The sequence below is a fragment of the Poromitra crassiceps genome (assembly GCF_964638095.1).
Source record: "Poromitra crassiceps genome assembly, chromosome: 6".
In the NCBI taxonomy this organism is placed as follows: domain Eukaryota; kingdom Metazoa; phylum Chordata; class Actinopteri; order Beryciformes; family Melamphaidae; genus Poromitra; species Poromitra crassiceps.
In genome coordinates this window covers 24,817,368-24,841,944 of record NC_139627.1, presented here as the reverse complement: position 1 = coordinate 24,841,944, position 24,577 = coordinate 24,817,368, and the positions used below count along the sequence as shown (strand labels likewise).

General features: G+C 42.1%; 1 protein-coding gene across 7 annotated transcripts in view; it reads right to left on the bottom strand.

The window, feature by feature from the left end:
* The window catches only part of LOC310778877 (R3H domain-containing protein 1-like), a 116,163-nt gene that overhangs the window by 24,327 nt on the left and 67,259 nt on the right, over nt 1-24,577 (bottom strand). For 4 of the 7 annotated variants that reach the window (XR_014552789.1, XM_083639334.1, XM_083639338.1 and 1 more), the window contains exons 4-15: nt 18,925-19,063; nt 18,725-18,803; nt 18,425-18,484; nt 17,973-18,113; nt 17,518-17,626; nt 16,974-17,069; nt 16,837-16,865; nt 16,668-16,721; nt 15,127-15,344; nt 12,366-12,650; nt 6,045-6,202; nt 1,499-1,597 (exon numbers count right to left, since the gene is read on the bottom strand). Coding sequence is in view for 6 of the 7 variants with exons in the window: in XM_083639334.1 (XP_083495460.1) it covers nt 1,499-1,597; nt 6,045-6,202; nt 12,366-12,650; nt 15,127-15,344; nt 16,668-16,721; nt 16,837-16,865; nt 16,974-17,069; nt 17,518-17,626; nt 17,973-18,113; nt 18,425-18,484; nt 18,725-18,803; nt 18,925-19,063 (1,467 nt within the window). In the remaining variant the exon portion in view is untranslated. The remainder of the gene's footprint in view (nt 1-1,498; nt 1,598-6,044; nt 6,203-12,365; nt 12,651-15,126; nt 15,345-16,667; nt 16,722-16,836; nt 16,866-16,973; nt 17,070-17,517; nt 17,627-17,972; nt 18,114-18,424; nt 18,485-18,724; nt 18,804-18,924; nt 19,064-24,577) is intronic. The other 3 variants (XM_083639335.1, XM_083639336.1, XM_083639337.1) reach the window with 3 other exon arrangements.

The following is a 24,577-nucleotide window of genomic DNA, read 5'->3' as shown; positions in this document are numbered from 1 at the left end:
TACAGTAATCCAATCCATTTCAGGCAAGCAGGCAGGCAGGCACGCAGACAGACAGGCAGGCAGCACAACACGCTTCTGACACGCCCGCTGAAGCCAGGAGGAAGGAGGAGAAGACACACGGAGGGAGGAGTTTGAATGAGAGGGGTGTTTCCTGTTGTTATGGAGGAAATTACTGTTCAAAACTATTGTTTAGAATGTCTGACGGTCTTACTGATGCCAAAAATGAATGGTTAAAGTGACTGTTTCACAAAAAGCCATTTATCTCTGAATAAATTTCCAGACGCTGAAACCATGCTGTACTCAACGGCTAATATCTACATAACTACTAACTCTGCAAACTAACTCTTTTAGACAGAGAAAGCACACATTCTATTAGTTATTTTTAGATGATTGCTGTTCATGAATTCTTAACAGAAAAGAATCCTCGGCTGTTCTAAAATGAGCCAGAATCGTCAAAAACACCCCTGGCACAACTTACCTACAGGAATGAAAACATGGCTGGCACCCAATGTGTTAAGTGAAAGCAACATGTGCGATATCACAACAAGCACTTTTATTTAAACAAGACTGATCAAAGTAAAATGCAACTTACAGGGTTTCCTTCCCTGACTATTGGTGCTTTCACATAAATGATAAATAATCATCAGTAATGTGGTTAAAGGCAAATAATAGAACAGCTAGAAGAGTCTGGTAAGTTCAGAAAATGACATCACTTAAAATGTAATGCAGCCTTTAAAACCAGGAAAAGACAACAAAATCTAAGACGATATCTAGTCTCATATCACAATATTGATATATATCGTTATATTGCCCAGCCCTACCATAGGAAAAAGGGGGGAAAAGCTCATCAATTGTTCCTCAAGAGTAGCTAAATTTTTCATTTGTGTGTTGTTGTTTTTCCATGGAACTTGGAGGTGGTGCAAGGTTGCAGCAGATTATTATTTTTGCCTTCAGAGTAGTGCCATACAAATAACACTGTCTGTCTGGGATGATTGTCCTGGGTCCCTTTCTGAGCAGGAAGGGAGTGAGGACATTGGAAAGATTGCCAGTAGGGATGTAACCAAACGCTCAACTCACGATTCAATACGATTCACAATACAGAGTTCACAATGCGATTTTCAAAAAAAAAAAAATGAGATCGCAGACAAATGATGACTGAAAAATAATCCTTTAATCATGTCTTAGACAAAAACCACAAAGTAAAATGTCTTATCTTTATCAAATTATAGAATTACTTTTTATATCCGAGGTAGGGCATAACTGCAAAACACAAACTTTGCAATGAGTACATATTTCCTGTTCTTTGTAAAAGAAAAACTGAAGAAAAAAGCATTGCGATTCATTTTTCATCTCACCGATTTGAATCTTCACACATTTTGTATGGATTTTTAACGGTCTCACGATGTATTGTTACATCCCTACTAGCCAGATGGATGAGACGGGACAGCATGAGGAAGACAGAGCAGGCGTAAAGAGAAGAGAGGAGGCAGGTGGGTACCACAGTGTATTGTTGGTTAGGGGAGACGGAGAGGAGCTGCGAGGGGTAAGAGACCGCTGGGTACTGGACAGGCTGAGCGGAGGGCTGGAGGTGCCGCGGCTGAGACAGGTCACACACACACACAGACACACGCACGCGCACACGCACACGCACACACACACACACAGAGCAGGAGAGAAAACAACAAGAGGAGAAGAAGAGGTAGAGGGCAATGGGTTTAGTGAACTTTAGTCAGACAGGAGAAGTAACTAGGGATGTACCATATATCGGCAATCATATTGGTATTGGCCGATGTTAGTCATTTTATCGGTATTGGTTGTTAATATCGGTCAAAATGTTCATATCGAGAGGAAACTGGTAAATCTATGATTTATGGGCTTTTCCAAATGTTTTGGAAATAAAGAAATTAATTTCCAATTCAGTGTTTGCATGTGTTTTTCAGTATGTATAAAATTTGGTTTGTCATATAAACTTGTTTTTTTTATGATATCGACATTGGTAAATATCGGTTATCGGCTGTAACGGTAATGTTAAGATAGTTATCGGACAAATGGTCATATCGGTGCATCCCTAGAAGAAAAGGAGCTGAAACATTTACCCTCTAAGAGGAATGGCCTATTAGTTTATGGGTAGAGAGAGAGGGAAAGAGAGTGCCTGCCTGGGGAACATGTCTTAACAGTAATGATGTTAATTAAGACAAAAGGCTTAGTCAATAGGTGACCATAATATGATTCTCCTCCACCAAGGTCGACTGGTAGAAATCAATTAAAAGGCCTTAAAATAAACGGGGCTCCAGGTTCAAACCAAATATGTCTTAGTTCTCATCAACTCCTTCCTCTTATCCCTGATGGTGTCGATCCTTGGCTATTAGGAAGTAAGGCTCTCAAAATCCACCCATAAATCACATTTGAATATTCCTTTAAAAATAAAAAATAAAGATATATATATATATATATATATATATATATATATATATATTGTTCGAATACATTCTAATACAGCGGGTCCAAACCTTTTCCAAATCAAGGCCACCTTGAAAATCTCAAAAATGTTCACACACTGTAATGATAATGATAAGGAGCTGTCCATCAGCACCACGCATGAATCAGAAATTTAAAGTGAGGGGCTCTCTGCAATAGGCTAATTAACAAACAATTGATTACAAATTAAATAACGGTATCATTCAACAATCAAGAAATGCATTCCCATACATAATAATAATTAGAGTTGGGCTGTGAATCAGAACCTGCTTGTTATGAACTCTCTGCCATCATTACCACGCTCGTTTCAGCCTGACTCCTGTCCGTCATGCAATGCACGAGGCAGACATCAAAGATATTATATACCAACAAGATGACCCATTGCACGCTGTGCCAATGGTATGAAATGGTATACACTTCATGACTCGCAGTTGGGCCATTTCGCTCTAATAAATGGTCTCTGCAGACACGCAAGGCAGATAGCCGCCATAGTGCAGATGTTTAACTAACGAATATAAATTGTTACCTTCGAATTTCTTGTTTTTTTGTTTTGTTTTTTATTTGGATATAGCATATTTGACAGCCCTATTAGGGAGGGATGTGGCTTTCCCATTGGCTTCCTCACTTTCGACCCCTGGGTTGAGCATCATCACCGCGGGGGTCAACTCAATTTCCAGCTCTGCTATTCTCGCTAATGAAGCTCAACCCTTATGGCTTTCCTGTAAAAAAAATAAAAGAGAGAGAGAGAAACTTGGGATGATAGCTTGTAACGGAAGGCCCCAGAAGATTGCTGTCGCCAACTCTAGGGGCCCACGTGAATGCTAATGATTACCGTTTGGGGCTTTCCAATGCACCGGTGGTCACACCGTTTACATGACACTTGAACTCAATTCATTTACTCTTGACAAGGTGGCGACTAAAGAGAGCTGCAGGTCGCAAAGTTTTCCGCAACGAATGACATTGTGTGAATGAATGTCAAGCTTCACAGTCAGCCATGAAGTGATTGGTAATGGACCTTGCCGTGTCAACAGAGGTGAAGGGAGAAAAACATCCTCAAGTCCTCATCAGGTGGAAAGAAGTACGGTAGTAGCAGCATTAGCAGTAATGTTTCTACTTTCTTCTATACTTAGATTTACATTTCCTGTCAAAAGTTTAGGGACACCTGATTGGTTGTATACTGATTTTCCTTTACACTAAATCAGCCATTCCCAACCTGTGGGCTGCGAAGGTATTGCAAGTGGATCGTCAAATAATTTGCAAAACATTACAATCTTCATGAAACAAGTTATTATTATTATTATTATTATTATGTTTGAGAATGCATTTCTCCATTGTTAAATCATACAGTTACAGTATTTAATTTATAATCAATTATTTGTCAATTAGCCTATTGCAGACAACCCCCTCACATTTAGTTTCTGTGTGGTGCTGATGCACAGCTCCTTTTATTGTTAAAATAAAAAAAGCATCTTAAATGCTTTAGTTTTTTAGTTTAGTTTCTTAGACAAATATAAACAGTGAAGTTGATCCTATCATCATCATTCGGCACTACATTTCCTCCCAACCGTAGGACTACCGTATTCCTCCGCCTGCACAGAGCCCCGCGCTGGATTACTCCGCAGATCAGCTGTTATTTTGGGTTATTTCTCTCGGTTTGTTAGTGAAGACACAACAAATAGAATACACGAACAAAAATATGAGTGATTTTGATAGCGAGGACGATATGCCATTCACCTTGGTGACAAGAGGATACAATTATGAACCAGAGAGAATACAGAAGAGGAACTTTTGCAGAGAGAGTGAACAGGCAGAAAGAGAGATACGGGGAACTGCCATAATATTGCTGCCTTGAATGCCGGTGTCCTGCAGACATTTTTCACCATTCTCAGGATAAATTGGGGAAAATGTCCCAGACCAGAGAGGCCAGGTGACTTGTTGTCTCTAAAGTAAGTCAGTGTTTGTCTCTCTTCTAAGCCTTCCTGTTTTATAACTGGCAAGTTATAAAGTTATATCACCTCCAGCTGATATGTAACGTTATAATATAGGCTACAATATTATATAATATAGAGTAACCCAGCGCCGCCACTCTGTGCTCTGTGCATGCGTTTAGCGGAGGAATACGGTCGTCCTACGGTTGGGAGGAAATGTGGTGTCGAATAAAAGAGCGGTTTGACAGTAAAGTGAAGCGCTGAAAATGGTCAAAATAGAGTGTGCATGTACACTAATATTGATTTGTTTTAGGTGGGCGTTGTTTTAGGTGGCTAAATTATGTTTTAGTTCCTGGCTCCCTGAACTAGAGAGACAGAGCTCTGGAGGCTGCTGCTTCAGAGTGCCGGGTCTCGATACACGGTGTGCTCAGCGTCCAGAACGCTTTACCTATTTCAGTTAGTGTATGGAACTAGCTGATAGGACCCAACTTCAAACAAACCAAACTATCCCTTCAAAGAATCTCAAATATAAGACAGTTTTGGTCACTGTGTCATTTCATTTGTGTTATTTCATAGTTTTGATGTCTTCACTATTACTCCAAAATGTGGAAAATAGTAAATGGGTTTGATGTGCAGTGTATAATCAGTAGCTCCCTTATTTGTCTTTGTATATTCACCTCTTCAAAGTGCTTTTAACCTGTGATCATTGTGTATTGTATAATGTTTTAACGTGTTGTTTTCTCATTCTTTGATCATTTGTAGGGGTGTCACGATACACTCAGTTCACGATACGATACGTATCACGATACTGGGTTCACGATAACGATACGATACGATACGATTTTAACAATATTTTTTTAAACTTGAATAATGACAATATATGACTGGAAAAGTAGTATTTTATTTGAAATACACAAATACAAAACATGCTGTTGTGGGAAATTGTTATTACAATAACAACTAGAAAAAACATGAGATTGGAGATAAGGCTTATCTTGAAATAGAATGAGTTACACCGTCACTTAGATTTACTTTGAACTAAAAGGTTTCTCAGCAGTATAAATTCTCATTATGCATCTTCAGTTTTTCTTCAAACTCAAACAACAAGACTTTTCTTAGTCTATTTTTTATGCATCTTCAGTTTTTCCTGTCAAGTAAACAGTTTTGCCAGAAACTCAATTGAATGGTTTCTCTCCTGTATAACTTCTCATGTGTCTCTTCAGAGACTTGTTCAACTGAACTACTTTCCACACATTGAACTTCAACAAACAAAGACGTTTCTTTGTCTATTTTTGAAAAAAAAAAAAAAAAAAAAAAAAAACTTTTTTTTTTTCTTCACGATATGAGATTTCATCTCAACGATACATATCGTGACGTTTTACTATCGCGAAATTTCGTGGGACGATATATTGTGACACCCCTAATCATTTGTATTGTGTATTACATTTTTTATGTGTTGTATCATTTTAACCCTATGTAAAGCATCTTTGCATACCCTAAAAAATCAAATTATGTAAATGTATTCTTTCAGTTTGGGGACAAATATGACATTTTGGATTTTGACTATGTTTGGGGCTCTAATTCTCTGCATTTAAATGCGGCTAATCTGATTGTGCTGCATTGGGTGTGTGGGCAGACCTGGGAGAGCACGTGATTGGCTGGTTGGTGCTGGTGGGGGCCGGGTGGGGGTGGAGCTGGTGGTGGGGGGGGCAAGGGCTGCAGGGTCCTGCCTTGCTGGGGGGCCAAGGTGGGGTTGTACACCACAGCGCTGCCATCTGGGTTCATAAAGGGCTGGCCTGGTGGGGAGAGAGGAGATAAAGGCAATTCTAAAACAGTCGTTACAAATAATTCATCAAAAACATAAAATCATCAAATGGAACAGTACTTTACTACAGTAACTGCTCAAATATTACCTTTTCAAACTAAAGACATTTGATCACCCATTATATACTTTTCCATAACCTCCTATTATAAGTTATTAACATTTTTAAGAGGACTGCAACTAACAATTATTTTCATTATCTATTCATCTGTCGATTTTCCCAACTAATCGTTTGGTCTATAAAATGTCACAAAGTGGTGAAATATGTTGATCACTTTTTTCCCAAAGCACAGGATGACGTCTTCATGTCTTCTTTTGTCCTGACCAACAGTCCACAACCAAAAGATAATCTGTTTACTGTCATAGAAGACTAAAGAAACCAAAACATTTAAAGTGTAACTTACCCCCAAAACACTTTTTCTCAGCTTTTAACTTATATATGGCTTTTGGGGAGGTACATATGTATGTGAAGGATTCTGGTCAAAAACTCCACATTTGAGACCAATCTGTTACAATTTTACAAACCCCAGGCTCGACATTAACTTTTAAAAGTGATTGCCGGAGGGGCAACCTGGCAAGAGCTTTTGGTTGCCCGAATAAAAAATATGGTTGCCCGAATAAAAATATGGTTGCCATTTTTAGTCGCCTTATATTTTGAGTAATTAAGATACCATGCAGTCATAAGCCGGCTTAATAATGACGATGTGACAGAAAAGTAAGTATAATAGTCTATAGTATATAGTATAATAGGCCTATTCAGTGCACGCAGCGGGTGTAGTAGTAGTAATAATGATAATAATAATAATAATAATAATAATAATAATAATACATTTGTGTAATTTCGTTCACAAATTCAAGGTTTAGTAACACCCTTAACAGTCACTGTGGGATTGAAGGACACCTTTTGAAATGTGTATCTCTGGTGTTAGAAGACCACCATATTGACTGAATGTTTCTGTATTAGAAGAATAACTAACTGAATGTTTCTGTGTTAGAAGAATAATGCCATATTAACTGAATGTCTCTCTGTGTTAGAACACCATAATGTAGGCCAGTGGTTCCCAAATGGTGTGCCTAGGCACACTGGTGGCTTAGGACAAGTCCAGGTGTGCCTTGGGATTTTGCATTATTGCAATTGCAAATACAGCCTAAAACTATACAAAAAGTGGGTGTGTTGCTGCTTTGATGTAGTAATTTTGCAAAGTTTCAAATTAATTCCTAGAGTAATATATTTTGTCAAATTTTATTTGACATTAGTAAATAAAAAACATTTAGAGTGATAAGAGTAATAGAGGCTATTTTGCACAGATAGACTTAGGCTATATAGGTGTGCCTTGAGATTTTGTAGTGCCATTTGGTGTGCCTTGGGCACGAAAAGTTTGGAAACCACTGATGTAGGCTATCTCTATGAATCTCTTAATACAATATTTCTCTTTACACTCTTTACAAATTATATAGCCATGTACATTGCACTCTTCACTACATCCTGTGATATCAGTCATTGTTTGAGACAGGTTATTTATTTTGTTGTGAAACATTACAGATGTCACCCAAAGGCCACATGTGCGTGCTTTACCGACGGCTCCTGAACGCGTCATGTGCAGGACGCTGACTGGAGAGAGGATGCAGCAGCTGAATAGTGTTTGTCTGCTCTCAACTCCGTGAATCTTGCTTTAATCTTCATAACTGCGGCTCATTACCCGCTGTACACAACGTGCACTAGTTCTGCACAAGCACTCGCGGGTCTCTCCTCCTTACAGACTCTCTCACTAATCTCACCGCTGTTTACATGCTTTTCAGACTAGAACTAGCTAACACGCTAGTTATACTTAGCTTAGCTGTTAGCTATAGCTCTCTCCCTCTCGGTAAGATGTTAATGTTCATGTTCGTTACGCGCCTAACATTCATGTATATTTGCTGGAGGGGGAGAAGTCTCCCACTAGTGTAGCCGCGACACGCAACTAAAGGAGAATCCATTTGGAGTTGCGTGTCGCGGCTACCGCTAGTGTTTATGTCCAGTGTGATGGCAGAGACACTGGGAAATATTCATTTGTTGCGTCGCATGTAACGTTAATTAGACGAGGAATCCCGTTAATCACCTGTCCAAGTCAGTACTCGTTAAACACACCGCACGTGCAGCATGCATCACGTAGGTTCCGACTGGTAATTAGTAACATCGGTCCGATTGTAACAGCAATAAAATATCACATATATGTCACTCACAACAAGTATTAAAACATATTTATTTGGTGTATATTTTGCTGTTTGTTGCTGTACATATTCTTTTGCATGTTAAAACGTGGTTGCCCCTGGGGCAACCAAAGACCAAGAAATGGTTGCCCCATTTCTTTTTGGTTGCCCGGGGCAACCGGGCAGCCGTTACTGTCGAGCCGTATCATTTCAGCAGCATAAGTGCCCTCTATGGGTTCAAACCTGCTTTTTTTTGTGCCCTCAAATGAATGGGCGATTTGGTACATCGTTACGTCACGGTGGTATTTGCGCGTGCCCTTTCCCACTCATGTGAAAAACGTTTTTTTCCCCCCATGTGATTATTACTGTAGTTCACGCGGCACGAGCCCTTTAAGAGCAATGCATTATGTGTAATCGCCTACTGTGGCTAATGTTATCGGCTAGCTAGTTATGTTACATGGCAGTAAAATGCCACTGAATGACCAAATTGATATAACTTTTAACCATTTCGAGTAACACTGTTTCCATATGGATCACCAGTGTTAGTTTGTTGTTTATAACGTGGCTGGCTATATTTCTAACGTTCTCTATCTATCTACTGTATCTCTGATACACTGAAAATACTGGGAGGCGGGCCATAGCGCCTCTGTCGATGATTTGATTTGACAGTTCTGGGCACTGGCGTTGGCCAATCCTGGCGTGTTCCACCCCCAAATTGATTGTGTTCTGGTGCAAAGCGAGTGGGTTCGAGGCATAGGTTCTAGGACCAAACAGGCTCGAGCCAACTACGTTATCTGGAGCAGCGCAGTAAATGCCATATTCCTGTCCTCTGCATTCTACATCAAATGAAGACATTACCGCTTGTTTTATTTTGTATGTTACATACTTATTGGCCAAGTTATGTTAGTTATGGCCTAGGAATTCTGCCAGGGTAAAGAAGGGAGTATAGGCGGCCATCTTGCCTGCAGAGTTTTCAAATCAAGTAGAATACCGTTTTGCAAGAAATCTGGGGGGGTCAGTCCCCCTTTAAGAAGCAGGAACAAGATCATTTTTGTATTTTTTTTCTCTTAACGATTAATCGATAACAAAAATAGTCGCAGATTAATTTTCTGTCGATCAACTAATCGACGTAATCGTTGCTATAATTTTCAATTTGATTATTTTGCCTTGGCTATTGGTACACACAAACTGATAAGACGGTGCCTTAGGTTTGTCCTGAAAGCAGGTGGGAAACAGAAACACAGAACAAAGAAAACCATTTGCATATTCCTCAATGCCCAGTTCTCTATAAACCTGGATAATTAAAGTGTATCTTTGCCTAAACTGGGATCAGGTTGAGCAGATTGTAGATTGTATCTGCAGATAATCTGTAACCTTTATGTTGGGCTAGATTATGAATGTAATATATTTGCTCTCATTTCCGCCTCCGAGTTCATTTCTGAATTTCTGATGGGGGAAAAATGTCTGATGCTCTTGTGACTTTCCTGCACTGATTCTTTATTAATTCATTTATGCATGAAGTATTTCTCAGAGCACAGAATGCTGATCCCTTCTCAAAAGGTATGTTTCTTCTTTAAAAGTAAAAAAGAAGAGGCTTCTGCTAGACATGAGGCTCCAGTGTTTGACTTACCCATCACCTGCCTCTCCACGGGTGTTCACCCAATTTGTATTCTGTGAGCATCGATGGAGTGTATATTACTAACAGACATGATCTGATCTCAAGACCAGGACGGGCTAGCTCCGACTGTGTAGCACTCTGCTTGTGAGAGCACTTACCTGTGTCCAATATCTCACAGATTTAGGGGTTGGAGATTGCCTACCTATAGCACACGAGCCCCCAAATAAATTACATGGCAGAGACAAATCTAGGTTTACACCTGGGCTCATTTCTGTACCAGCGCAAAGGGCTCTTCAATTCATGTTCTGTGTTCAGTCCCCATGACTGTCCAATGACCCTGAAAAATAACTCCAGCTCCAGTTTTCAACTTTCAGGTACCGAAATTAATTCCCGGGGCTTTGGTGCTATATAAGCCTTCCCATTTGTCAACTGCTGAATAAAGGTCAATAAGTACTTTCACACCCTGGTAGAAAATATTATTGTCAGCCCTTCCCTTATCAGACCCTTGCATTTTCTCCCGAATTGTACTTGGCCAATTGCTGTCCCGTCATTGCTCTACCCCCTCTGCCGATCTGAGGAGAGTTTTAAACTAGCCTGTTTCCTCTGATACATGTGCAACCGCCAGCCGCTTCTTTTCACCTGACACTTAGGAGTTTCACCAGCAGACCATAGTGTGTGGGAGGAGCACGCAATTCCCCCCAGTTCCCCTCCCCCACGAGCGGGTGCCCAGACCGACCAGAGGAGGCACTAGTGCAGCGACCAAGACATACAGTATACCATTAATCCGGCTTCCCACCACGAGACATGGTCAATTGTGCATGTATGGACGCCCGACCAAACCGGCGGCAACACGGGGGGCTCGAACCTGCGAAACCTCGTGTTGGAAGGCAGGGAATCTACCGCTGCACTACCGGGACGCCCCCATTTGTCAACTCCTGAATAAAGGTCAATAAGCACTTTGACACCCTGGTAGAAAATATTACTGTCAACCCTTGCCTTACCAGACCATAGTATAATATGCAATGATCTGATAAGGCAAGGGTTGACAATAATATTGAAGACGAGCATACATTAGGCATCATACATTAGGCATCAGAGGACTACATATCTCTATATCCAGTGTACAGCAAGGCTTCATTATCTGTGTCTCAGCAACACAGGATATGTTTTGACCAACGTTGGCTGTACTGATCTTGGGAGACCACTCACTATAGATTTTCAAAGTGCCTTCGAAACTTCGCTGAAGGAGGGAGAAGGAGAGTGTGGAATCTCATTTGCATGCAAGCCGCATCATTAGACGTGGACTCCCACGCCAATTCACACTGATTCTAGGAAAATGATGTGCTTTCTGTTGGCTCAGTTTACTTTTTAAAAGCACAATCAAAGCAATGAGGCAACTTGTAATTATGGCCGTCCAGAAAATATTCGTGAGTTGAATCTGGGAACTTAAAGAGACATTAATAATGCATGACGCCTTGGCTTTCTGCTATTTCCCCGTCCCACCGATTTGGTTGAGACAGACTCTCCTATCCCCCCCCCGGCACATACCACTGCTCTCCCATTTATCTACACTGACACAAAGAAGAAGTTGGACAGGGGACTAGAGAGCTTAGCTTTGTGAGTCGTGTTAGTTTGAAGGTAAGATTTCAGATGACAGGATAAGACACACAGGCAAACACGGGACATTTAAAGCCGCCCTCCAGTGTATTTTGTCATTTTTAGGATATTTCATATTTTTCTGAGTCATGTCCTGACAATGTTGTTTAGCCACACTGTTCGCCAAATATTTCTTGACAAATGACTTAATTTTGTGCTCAAGTTCAAAAAGGCAAGTTTGTTGCTAAAATGGGACGATTACATATCAGTATTAGTGGAATTATTAGTGGAACTATAGTTACATTTGACAATTTGATTCTGACTCAGGATGAGCTAGCTAGCATGTTAACTACAGTAGCTAGTTAGCTGTTAGCTACGTTACCTAAGCCTGCTGCTGTACTGTACTAAGCTATGCCAGGCTCAAAATGCCAGAGGTGACTGGAACACTAGCTATCTATAGCTAGCGAGTATGGCGCATTCCGTTTTGAAATCCGTTGTTCCCGGTTGTTGAGAATTCTGCAAGCTACTGCGGCTATTCCTTGCGGCTAAGGTGCCGAGGAACGTCCTCGTAACAGAGTCGGGTGACATAGGACTATTAACCAGGCGCCCACAGAGTGTTTGACAAAGAACATTAACAGGTAGAAACACTGGCTGGAGGGGGGCTTTAATCATGGCTCATGGGCCATGGCTCAGGCCGACTTATATGACTGTCCTCCGGCTTGGGGGTACCAACCTGTGTGTGGGTTGACCAGGATACTCCCTGGTGGTATCCCTGTGGCTTCCAGTGGAAGCAAATAGTAGCTAGTGTTAGTGGTGGATGTTGGCGGCGGCGGCAGCGGCTGCAGCGCCGGCCCACTCCTGCCCACCTCATAAGACACAGAACTACTAGTGCAGACGAGCGGGTAGGCCACGGGCGGCGCCCCATGACCCGCCTGGGTCAGAGCCGGGACGGGGAGGGGCGGCTGGGAGCGAGAGAGCGAACCCGTGGAGGAACCTACGCTACTAGACGACTCTGAACCTGGGGAGGGGGAAGGGGGGAGGAACAAGAAGGTACGCCTTAACCTCCACGCACAGCAAACATGTTAGGCCTTAGTAGAAAGGAAATGGGACAGTGGTGGTGAGGTTGGGTGGCATGGCAGTGTTAAGTGGTGGTGGGGTTGGGCGGCATGGCAATGTGAGTGGTGGAAGAGGTTTGAACTCATTGGCCATTAAGAGTGGTCAATGAAAATAAGTGAATATGACATTGATATACCAGCACCCAGCCAACTACAGTCAAAAAGTACAACTTTAAGAGGTCAAATATTAACTCCAAATGTATATAACTAATTATCTAATCTAATTACCTGTGGGAGAGATGCTACCATAAACTGGGAAAAAGATAATGATATCACTAGTTCTACATGACATGTTAATTAATTTCTTGATTAATGTCTTCATTTAGCTTTCCACATTTTTACATATATGCCACAACTGCTGTGGTGAGGACACGGTGACTCTCGAACATAATTGTTCATTAAATGATGGCAATCTAAAAGGAAAATATGATTGAAAAAAGGATTAGAAAGGCCGCGGTCAATGTTTTCTTTAAAAGGTGAAGAAAAATTCATTGCCAAACATTTCTTGCGGTATAAAAAAAAAGATAACTGCAACCATCATCATGACCATGTAACATAGAGTTCTCAATTTTTCATTGATATGACCAATGAATTCAGACTAAAAATGATGAGAATGTTACTATGAGGGGAAAGAGGACACACGTAACAAGGTGGAGGCATGCCAGGGCTGCATTGTCAAAAATAGATAGACAGCAGTGGAGAGACAAGCGGCTGACTAATGAGCAGTGCACTGCTACTGCAAGTAGGAAGACCTCACTCTGCTGTTGCCGGGTGGCAAAATGTCATCAACTTCAGCGGAACCCAAAATTAGATCAAATAAATCGATGGAGGCAGAAGAGATTAAAAATGCATGGCTTGCGTTTCCACTTGCCTACCTGCATGGTTTGGCAGCCACTTGTGACTATGCACAGTGAAGCACCAGTTCAGCATCAAATTCAGTGTCTCACTCCAATTCAAATGAGACTACCGTAGTTTGTGGCAGTGTTGTAGTCAAGTCAATATATCTTGAGTCCAAGTCGAGTCTGAGTCCCCAGTTTTCGAGTCAAGAGTCAGAGTCACCAAAGACACTCTTCCTTGAATTGAGTCACCCATTACTTGAGTCTGACTCTGGAATTTTATAGAACATGAGCGTGAATCCACATGAAGGTGGAACACACGTGCCTGCCCTTGCACGAAATGTCACAGTATCAATATCTAATGCCAAATTATTAGGGCCTATTACAAAAACAAACAAACAAAACAGTCTTTATCGATTACAAATTCTGAGTCCTCGTCTCCAACTTCCAAGTCCGAATGCATGAATGTTCGAATCCGAGTCCAAGTCTGGTTTGTGGTCTCTGATTGTGTCAAGTCTATTAGAATATGACACACACATGCAGGCTGTGACGGGTGCTGCACTGTGGACGGGCCACTGGATGGATGTGTGGGTTGCTGGGTGGAAAATCAAACACCGACAGGAGGGGCAGATGATGCATGGTTATCCACAGGGCATGAAGCTATTCATCAACCACCCACTCTGGCAAAGTGGATTCAGAATCACACAAGCTGATTTAATTTCTTGGCTGTCGTAAAGTAAAATCAAGTAATTTTTAAGGCCCATTCACACTATACAGTAACTATATTTAAAAAATCGCTCTGAGATGGAACCAATAATATCGTTATAGTTTGTCATTTTGGATGTTTTATAGTTATAGATAGTTAGTAGTGTGAGACGCTGAGAGCCATTCTATTTACTTATAACCAGGGTCCAAAATTTGCGGTTTTTTGTCCACCAGCCAAATGGCTGTGTTCAAAATTGTTCAAAATTTACCAGCCCCTCAATAGATTACCATTGGGTTTTTTTTGGGCTGGTGAGTGAAGCAAATCTACCAGCCACTTGCACATTTTACCAGCATTTGGCCGGTGCTAATTTTGGACCTTGCTTAAAATTATTTATAGTTCTAGTCTTTATAGTTATGGTTCTAAGTGTGAATGGGCTTTTAGACGGCAAAAGACTACGTAATTGATGTTAAGCCGGCAATAGAGTTCCACAGGAATGAGTCCTAAAGAGGGAGTTAGCATCGCCTATTTCAAATACTTGAAATAAGGTATGTGGTTAACAAAAGGGCATGAAACTGTGGCCTTTGTGTTCAGCAAGAGGTTTCATAAACTTTTGTTAACTAAAGACCTTATTTCAGACATCTAACCAAAATCCCCATGCAAAAAATCCATTGACTTCTAGACTAGGGTACCAGCACGATGCTAACTTCTGGGTTGGCCTACAAAAACAAATCATCCCTGCGGTCCTCTATATGTAGAATTACTTACCAACATTAACCAAATAGGATCAGGATTTTGCTTGTGGCCAGAGTTCATTTCAAGCCCCAGTTGTGTCCTTACCGGTCTTGGAGAGGCGGCCCATGCTCTTGCTGCTGCCTGAGCTGTCTCCTCTGATGAGCACGGAGATGCCGCTGAAGCTGCTGGCCTTGGTCATGGCCGGCCTCAGGTTGCGGTTGGAGCTGTCTGAGTCGGTGCTGCTCCAGGGTCGAGGGTCCGAGTACTTTGGTTCATTCTCAGAACTGCTCTGGCGGCTGTTGGCCGAGCGTCCATCTTTTAACCTGGACAACCGTTTAGCACCACAGTGAGAAAATGTATAGTTCTGCCGAGTTCTGCCAATGTGCAGCGCTGCAGATTTGTTGTGCAAAGGGAGAATGTACAGTGAGTTGGTCACAATCGCAAAATAAGGCCCGACAGGATAAATCAAGACCCTCAAGCGAAGCAGAGGCTCCCTGTACATCATCCTGTTTATTACACAGCTACTTAACCCAAGACGTTAATGACGATGTAATATTGATTTAAAGTGAGTTTTTTTTAAATACAAGCTTCTGCCAGAAGACAGTTCAGCAGAACTGTAATAAACAGTAGAAATGGCTGTAGCTACTGTCTGGCATCCATGACTACACTGTAGCAGAACTGTAACCAAGGAAACTTATACAAATCCTGTTTTTTTTTGCTGTATCCTATAAATATTGCTGTTTCTAACCTCAGTTGGCAGTTTGCCTCCACAGCAACCAATCAGCATTGTGTTTTTGCCACAAGGTGTCGCTAGTTAATTTGATTAGAACGCAGTAAATCTTCTGAAACGGCTATGTTTTATTTCAGAACTTGACTTGCACTCATCTCGGACAGCACAGATCTCCGCCAAGGCCAATACTCCAGTCTGCTAAGATATGCAATTTTGTAAGTCAGATCAACCCTGACCCACCCCTATCTACTACAACCTTCCTACAACCCCCTCCCACCACCCAGATACACCAAGCCACTCCCCCTACCCATCCTTCAAATCCCGACTCTCTACGACCTTCCTATCCCTAGCCCCGGCCCCTCATCCCTAGCCCCGGCCCCTCCCTTGACCCGCCCCGCATCAGATCCGCCCCAAAATGTAATGGCTTCTCCGTTGGCCCATGCTGTACCCTTCCACAAAGTTTCATGAAAATCAGCCCAGTGGTTTTGTCCTGCTAACAGACGGACAAACGGCACCGAAAACATAAGCTCCTTGGCGGAGGTAATGACAGCCTTCAGAATGCCTTCATTGATCAATGAGAATTGAGTACTCAACAAAGCGGTGTGATAAATATTGATAATTCTATGCAAATACGTTGATATACTGATATGTCGATCGCATACACCAATGCTGCAGATGCATTTTATGGAAATTATGTAGATGACTGACATGGTGATAATTTTACAGTTTCTGTGCATATTAAGCAAGATCTTGGATTTGTGTTGTTTGGCTGCGGACATTATTTTTTATTGCTGCTGTTAACACCCTCAATCCCCGTGGTAATAATTAAGTACCAATTTACCAACTGCTGCGATATATAAATACGGTAAGCTTAAAATGTCAGTCCTGCTATGGAAAAAGATTTAAAAATAATTACCTAAATATTTGCCGCCTGTGTTGAGTGCTGTTGCAGGCGTCATCTTCCTGTATCCTGTTGAGAGAAAGAATAGATTGTATTGAAATGTTGGTGTGAAATTATAGTCTTTCTTTAATTAAAGTCATCATCCAAACAAGTGGTTCATGTTAAACATGCTTGGAAGGCATACCTTTTTTCAAGAGCAAAGCCATCTGGACCCTGTAATATGAAATGAGTGAAATATAATTTACTTTCCAAGCATTAGCACACACAAACATAGCAGAATATATTTTTCCCCTCAATGGCAAGAGCAGGGAGTATTCTCACATCTTGAGCAAATATCCGCTCTCTGGCCCGCTGGTACTCCTCCTCTCGCTCCTCTATTGACTTGCTCCTTCTGTCATCCTTGAACCTCATCCGCATCTGAAACACAACTTAGAGTTCTTAATACAGTCAACTACCTTGTGTGTAATCTGATTACTTACTGTGGCTATTAAAGTGGATCTTGAATATTGAAAAGCCTTCAAATAATGATTTACCTTTATTTGTCTTCGCAAGGAATTTGTCACATTGTGGGGGACAAGCTACTACACGGATGTTTAGAATTGAGCTTTCTTTATTAAAACATTGGTTGGCCATTGTTTTTATTGAAGAATATTAACAATACCTATGGTTTCAGAGAAGCTCAAAAGCAACCACAGACGAGTAAAACAGAGAAAATAAAAAATGTCAAAGTATCCCATTAAAACCTCTCTGACGAGAATCCGTCATCTAGGTCATGGCATACAGCTCGCCTGGCATAAAAGGCAAGTAATGCATTATTTTTTCTCAAAGGGGGATCTGGGGAGGTTGACAACAAAAGGGGCCTCACCATATTGTCGTCTTTGTCTGAGCTAGAGTTGTCCCTTTTGAGAATGTACCGCTTTTGGAAGTCATCAGTCTTGTCGTCTTTGATGTGTTCTGAGAACTTCTGATCAGGTCTGCAGACGGGACGAGAGAGAGGGGCAAACGAAGCAGGAAAATGAAAAACCTGAACTGTCAACAGGGCACACTGGAATAAAACCTGGAATGTTTACGCCAGCCTCCTTACAACTCATAAAACCTCCTCCCCCTCCTCCTCAACCCCTGCAATATTGAAAAATGCAAGATAATTAAGTTTTACCCAAAAAACTCATTTCAGTGGGCCGCACAGGAAAATCTGTTTTGCCACTGCGGAAGATACGGAGTCTGTAATTTCTGCAAGCCTAAGCTGTTTGAATTAAAGCAGGTTGGGAAAGGCATGAGAGGATGGGGAGGCTGCATGTGTGTAAGCGGGAGATTACTCACATTCTTGTATTGCTAGTTTTGTTGATGATTACAGATTTCCCGGTTTGATCGACGTTATGGTCTAGGCCGAAGTAAGCAGCGACTCTGTGCAGCAGCATTCTGTGGTAGGAGGTCATTGGGGGAAACTTTCTCTTCTGGCTTCTGAGGAGAAGACAAGACGAGAGGGGGAGGGAGGGAGGGAGGGAGGGAGGGAGGGGAAGACAGCGAGAAAAAGGGGGTGGGGGGTCATGGATCAAATCAATAATTCAGTAGTGACTAAGAGAGGACAATTAGAAACACGTTTTTAAACAGGGCTGCGCCGGCAGAGCCTGGAGTAAAATCTCATTAATGCTCCCCGGGGCAATGCGGGAACACATAGAAAATGATGCGCGGTGTAATAGAAATGACAAGAACAGCTTTTTCTCTGGCACAATGTAACCCAAAAGCATGAGTGGAAGGGGCTCAGCACTCACTCGTTATTACTGATAAAGTCCAGAATGTCCTGTTCCAGCTTCAGCAGCATCATTCTGTCCCTGGGATTGGATTTAAGCACACATAATTACACAAGAATTCACAGTCTCCCGAGCACTCATCTCATTACCTTGGGGGGTTACGACAGGAACTGCAATTAGTAAATGGACTGACGAGATGTCGAGGTAACCTTTTGGCTCGTCAGCCTTTTTGCTTAATCATCAGCAAAACAGGTGACAACAGCTGGGCAGCAGGAGCCAACAAAAGAGCTCAGGAGCGGCTGCCTTGTCTTGTCTACACACCTGGGGTTATTTTTCAGCGTGTTTACTAGGAACTCGTGGAGGTCGATCCCAGTGGAGTCGGTGTATTCCTGACTGGAATCTGAGGATGCAAGTAAAAGGATAGTTCAGAGATCCTAAAATGCTCCGTGGGGTCTCATTTTCCTAAGCACATTCTTTTTGCAGGAGCTTAACAATGCAAACTATTTTGAGAAAGCGCCTACCTCGGGATAACATTTTCCTTGGCATTTTCTCGTGCTTCTCCAGCTTGTCGCTGCTCTTGTCCTTGTCTTCCTCATTCTTGGTCAGCGTCGGCAGCTCCTCTTTGTCAAAGGACTGGTTGAGTTGAATCTGAATGTCATCCTATGAAGGCAACACGAGGGGAAAACAAGTTGACTGTGTTCTACGCTGGAACTCATTAAAAACGACTATTCAATGTTCAACAATTCGGCATCTAATTAACCTACTTCCTTTGGAAATGGCAAATGATTTTGAATTAACTGACAGAGGCAGACACGCTGTGTAGCACACACACAGGATCTATTACCAAAAACCTCAAATATGACTGTTAAGATGGCTGCAGTGCCAGAGGGCCTCCTGCAGTCTTTGCTTGCTGGTTCTGTTATTTACCACTCTGCCATTTACCACTACAGCCACAGCATGTTCTGGTGGACACAGTGTGAATTATGGCCAGAGAGCGAGGATAAAACAAACCTAGAATTGGATGAAATACAAGCAGAGCCATCGTACCTACAGCCTGGAGAGTGACAGAAAATACTGCGCCAGATTTACTTTTCTGGTGCAACTCAAGAGCTGACCCATGGCTACTGCGCCTGAAATCAAAACGGACAGCCTAAAAAGGGACTTCCTAAAGCCGGTTCAAGATTTAGTCTTCTGTTAAACACATTCTGCAGCTGCTTAGCGGGGTGGCATGGGAAAGACCATATGTATCATTAGTAGTTGTTTTAAAGCTTTCTGTCCCTACTGGTCTAAACAATACAGACCCTACAGTGGGTCTGGTCTATACAAAGCAGACCCTACAGTGGGTCTGGTCTATACAAAGCAGACCCTACAGTGGGTCTGGTCTATACAAAGCAGACCCTACAGTGGCTCTGGGACCCAGCATATTTTTCCTTCAACCCGCTTTATTTGGTTAAGAATTTGGAGAAAAGAAAGCCTCCTATTTTGCCATTCAGAGGCAATACAAAAGTAGAACAAGCACCCAACATGACGCCAAGGGACTGTGAGTAGGTTTTTTTTTAAAGGGGAGGAAAGCAGACATGTTAACATTAGAATAATGGTGGACTCATTGCTGCTCCCCTGTGAAGGGCAGCTTGTGGAGATACAGTATGAAAGCTGGGGAATGGCTGGAGGAAAGAGGGGGAAAAACGCGTCGGGGAAATTTCATTCACTTTTTTCATTGCTTCAGTCAAACTGTCACATTGTTCTCGATTGAAGAAAGAAACCACCTGCCTGAGAGTTCTGCCCAAATAAAGACAAGATTGGGATCTTTAAAAAATTATGTTGAATTAGGGCTGGGCAATATATCGAGATTGTGATATAATATTAGACTATATCATCTTAAGAGTTTGAATATCGCAATATTGATGTGATGTAATTTTCTGTACTTACCAGACTGTTCTAGCTGTTCTATTATTTGCATCTTTTTACTCACTTAGTCACACTTACATCCACATTACTGATGATTCTTTATCAAAAATCTCAATATTTTGTGAAAGCACCAATAGTCATCCATACAATAGACCAATTATACGCCTACGTCACAATGACAACAAAGAAAGCTGCGTGCGCAACGTGTAGGCAGAAAACCGTCAGCCCAGCATTCACAGACAGTGAAAAAGCCCCGCTGTCAGGACTGCTCTATGCCCATCTGCAACACACAGTTATATTTTAGTTTTAAAATGCAGTTCAATCAGGAGAGGCCAGTTGGTAGGATTAGACAAACTTTATTTAGCAATCGGCGTGCATGGCAAATGCTTTGGCGCTTGACTCCATTGGCCAGTGGCGCTGCTCTTGAGGCAGAGGAGGGCGCCTGCATGGGCTAGGAGATCCCCCCCCCCCGTGGGGGATCGGGAGTCAAGACTCGTTGGTGGTGGACTGGGGAGGTGGGTGGGGCAAAACAACGCTTCGGAGGCCGGCTTCGAGGGAGATGGACTGCCGTGGGCTGCTGCTGCTATGATCGGCCAGAGAGAGAGAGGTGACGTAGAACCCTTGCTATATATATGAGGATTAACTGACGTCATGTTTGACGTCATAGCAGACGTCATACTAGGATTTTTTACCACGTTGAGATCGGATTACGCGTGAGTGGCCTTCTGCTTGAACTATGGTCTGGAGACCTCACTTCTCGGCTTACTACCACAGCTTATCGCCTAGTGATAAGCAATGTTATGCATCGAAATTAACGTTGTTTAATGGGATATGTCTTACAGACCCATACGCACTGGCGCTGTCAATTGGCCAAGCCTAGTCATACATATCGTGCATTCCTTTATAACTGGGGATAGCGTAGATAATTATTCTGTAACTTGCAAAGATATATTGTTATGTTGATAATGCACACAACTCAATAATGACATTATGTAACGTTACTTGGTCGTTAACTAACCGAGCGATGTGGCTGAGCAGCCTACAGTTTCAGGCAGCTTACCTGATTATGAAGAGCACTGCAAAGTCGGGCATTTTTAACGATTTCCTCTTTCGGCTTGCAACCAAAGACACCTACGGTTAGCATTAAAAGCAAGGACTAAAGTTTTACCGAATCCCGTCAACTCATACTGCTTTTATGCTAACCGTAGGTGTCTTTGGTTGCAAGCCGAAAGAGGAAATCGTTAAAAATGCCCGACTTTGCAGTGCTCGCTCATTTCATATCAGGTAAACTGTAGTAGGCTGCTAGTAACAGCCACATCGCTCGGTTAGTTAACAACCAAGTAACGTTAAATAATGTCATTATTGAGTTGAACTGATTGGAACGAGGACATCATTAAAAATGCCCAACTTTGTAGTGCTCTTCATAATCAGGTAAGCTGCCTGTAGCTGTAGGCTGCTCAGCCACATCGCTCGGTTAGTTAACGACCAAGTAACGTTACATAATGTCATTATTGAGTTGTGTGCATTATCAACATAACAATATATCTTTGCAAGTTACAGAATAATTATCTACGCTATCCCCAGTTATAAAGGAATGCACGATATGTATTGCCGGCCACTACGCTTGGCCAATTGACAGCACCAGTGCGTATGGGTCTGTAAGACATATCCATTAAACAACGTTAATTTCGATGCATAACATTGCTTATCACTAGGCGATAAGCTGTGGTAGTAAGCCGAGAACTGCATTTTAAAACTAAAATATAACTGTGTGTTGCAGATGGGCATAGAGCAGTCCTGACAGTGGGGCTTTTTCACTGTCTGTGAATGCTGGGCTGACTGTTTTCTGCCTACACGTTGCGCGCGCAGCTCAATGTTGACAAGCTGTATAAGGGGTCTATATTGTCGGAATAGCTATTTCAAGCTATTTGGTCAAAAATATCATGACATTTGATTTTGTCCATATCGCCCAGCCCTATGTTGAATACTAGGTTGGTCTTCAATCCATCACATCTGACCAACATAACAAAATGTATCAAGTTAATTTATGTTAGTGGAATCTTTCAGTATTTGCATCTAAAGAGTCTACACTATTACAGTGTGTGAAATCAACACAAACAATTCCACAGTCATAAATCTAGTTAGGCACAATTAGCTGAAAATAATGTTTAAATGAAGGAATTTTCTGACACTTTCACTGGTAAAAGAAAAAGAAAAATGAAAAATGAAAAAGAAATCAGTTCAGCACACTGAGAATGAGTGCAGGAAAATAGGGAAAGAGGAGTCTAGAGGGGCTCAAGAAATTCTTGATACAACTTATTCTTTGCCGTTTGTCTGACTGTAAGGGTATAAAATATATTTCAGGTGCACAAATACGCAATGAAATGAGGGTGGGACACCAGCTAATGGGTGGATGTGGTGTATTGGGGGGGTAGTACATTCGTAGGAGGAGAGGGGGGTTTACCTGGTGTTCTCGAGGCAGATCAGTGGTAATAGGGGGAGGAGAGGACTCTTCACAAACAGCCAGGCTCCGAACTAACTTTAACTTTGAGTTAGACTGGGGGAAAGTGGTGAGGGTTAAGAACAGAGTCAGGAGGATGGGGCAGAGAGTTACAAACACCACAAACCAAGCACTATGGAGAGGGAGAAGGGAACCCATATCCCCGTGCAACGCAAGCACAGAAACACACTGGCAACCTACAGCACTATGGATCAGGCTACTTTTTTACCCCCAGAGTTCAAGACTGCATCATGCTCTGTCGTTACACTGCTTAAAGGTTAAGTTCACCCAAAAATTAAAATTCAGCCATTATCTACTCACCCCCATGCCGATGGGAGGTCGGGTGAGGTTTCTTAGTCCACAAAACATTTGTGGAGTTTTCCAGGGAAACAGAGTTACAACATTCTCCTAAACAAGTCAAGTGAATGGTGACTACAGTAAATTCACACCCTGCTTTGAGCTGAAATCTTCACTGTAGCCATGAGCTGAAAGTCACGTTTTCACTTTCAGCTCACAGCTACTGTGAAGATTTCAATTAAAAACTGTAAATGATGTCATCTCAAGTCAACTTGGCATCTCGGGGCTTCTGGAGACTTTGTATGGAGGCTCTTTTTTTTACGTTTGAAAGTTGGTCACCATTCACTTCACTTCAATTGTTTAGGAGAATGCTGTATATCTGTCTCCCTTGAAACATCCACAAATGTTTTGTGGATGAAAAAACTTAACCCAATCTTCCACCTGCATGGGAGTGAGTAGATAATGACTGATTATTATGATCTTTTGTTAACTTATCCTTTAAGATTAAGGTGAAAAGCTATGTCAATAAAAGAAAATCAGATCAAATGATGCATTGGAAGATCTGAAAGCTACGTGATAAAAAAAGCAGACATTTACAAAAACCTCAGTCGAAATGAAAAATCTAAACTAAAAATTAAAATATAATGCAAGGCAAAACAAAATTTGAAAAATAAACCAATGAATCGGTCTGAATAAATTAGATGGGGCCTGCAAGCAAACACTAGTTACAGACATGCCTCTTGCCACTGTACCTTGGCTCGTTTTCCCGACTGTCCCAGAGTTTGCCGCTGTACGGTAGGCAATGAAACAAAACGGATCAAGGTGAGACACATGGGGCCAGCATCGCATGCAAGTCCAAGTGCTCCCTTGAATGCATTGACCAGTCAATGACGCAGAGTGAAATGAGATCAAACTAAACAGGGGTTTGCTTGAAAATTTCACATCTACAAAATCAGACCGATTCAGCATCTTTGTAGACAGAAACCGCTTTAAGCTTCAAATTCGTCTGTACTGCTGCCTTAAGATGCAATGTCACATCAATGAGAAGGCCTTCGTTAAGCGCAGAAGACACCTTGAAGCGGTTATTCCTTTACGCTGCCCATCTAAACACACGCTGGCATGGTTTGTGTCCGGTTACATTACAAGGCTAGATGTCCCTCACTGTAGAAAAACTTAAGTGTGCCTTAAATGCCTCTCTGAATTCTACACTTGGAGGGAATGCCACAGGGAACGGACACAATTCCTTTCTAGGCACCTTGCGTGCAGCGAGGCACCGCAAACTGCAAAGTGGAGGAGACAGATGGCGGCAAAGGCGTTCATTCTGCTCCTCTCCCTAGGGGCGACACGGGAAAAGTTGGTGGATGAACTGGGATTTGAGATGGAGATTATGTGCCTTCCTCTCATCAGAAGACTGAAGGCTCCTGGCCATGGCCTGTCCTCTCCTCCATGCCTGTCTGCCTTCGCACAGG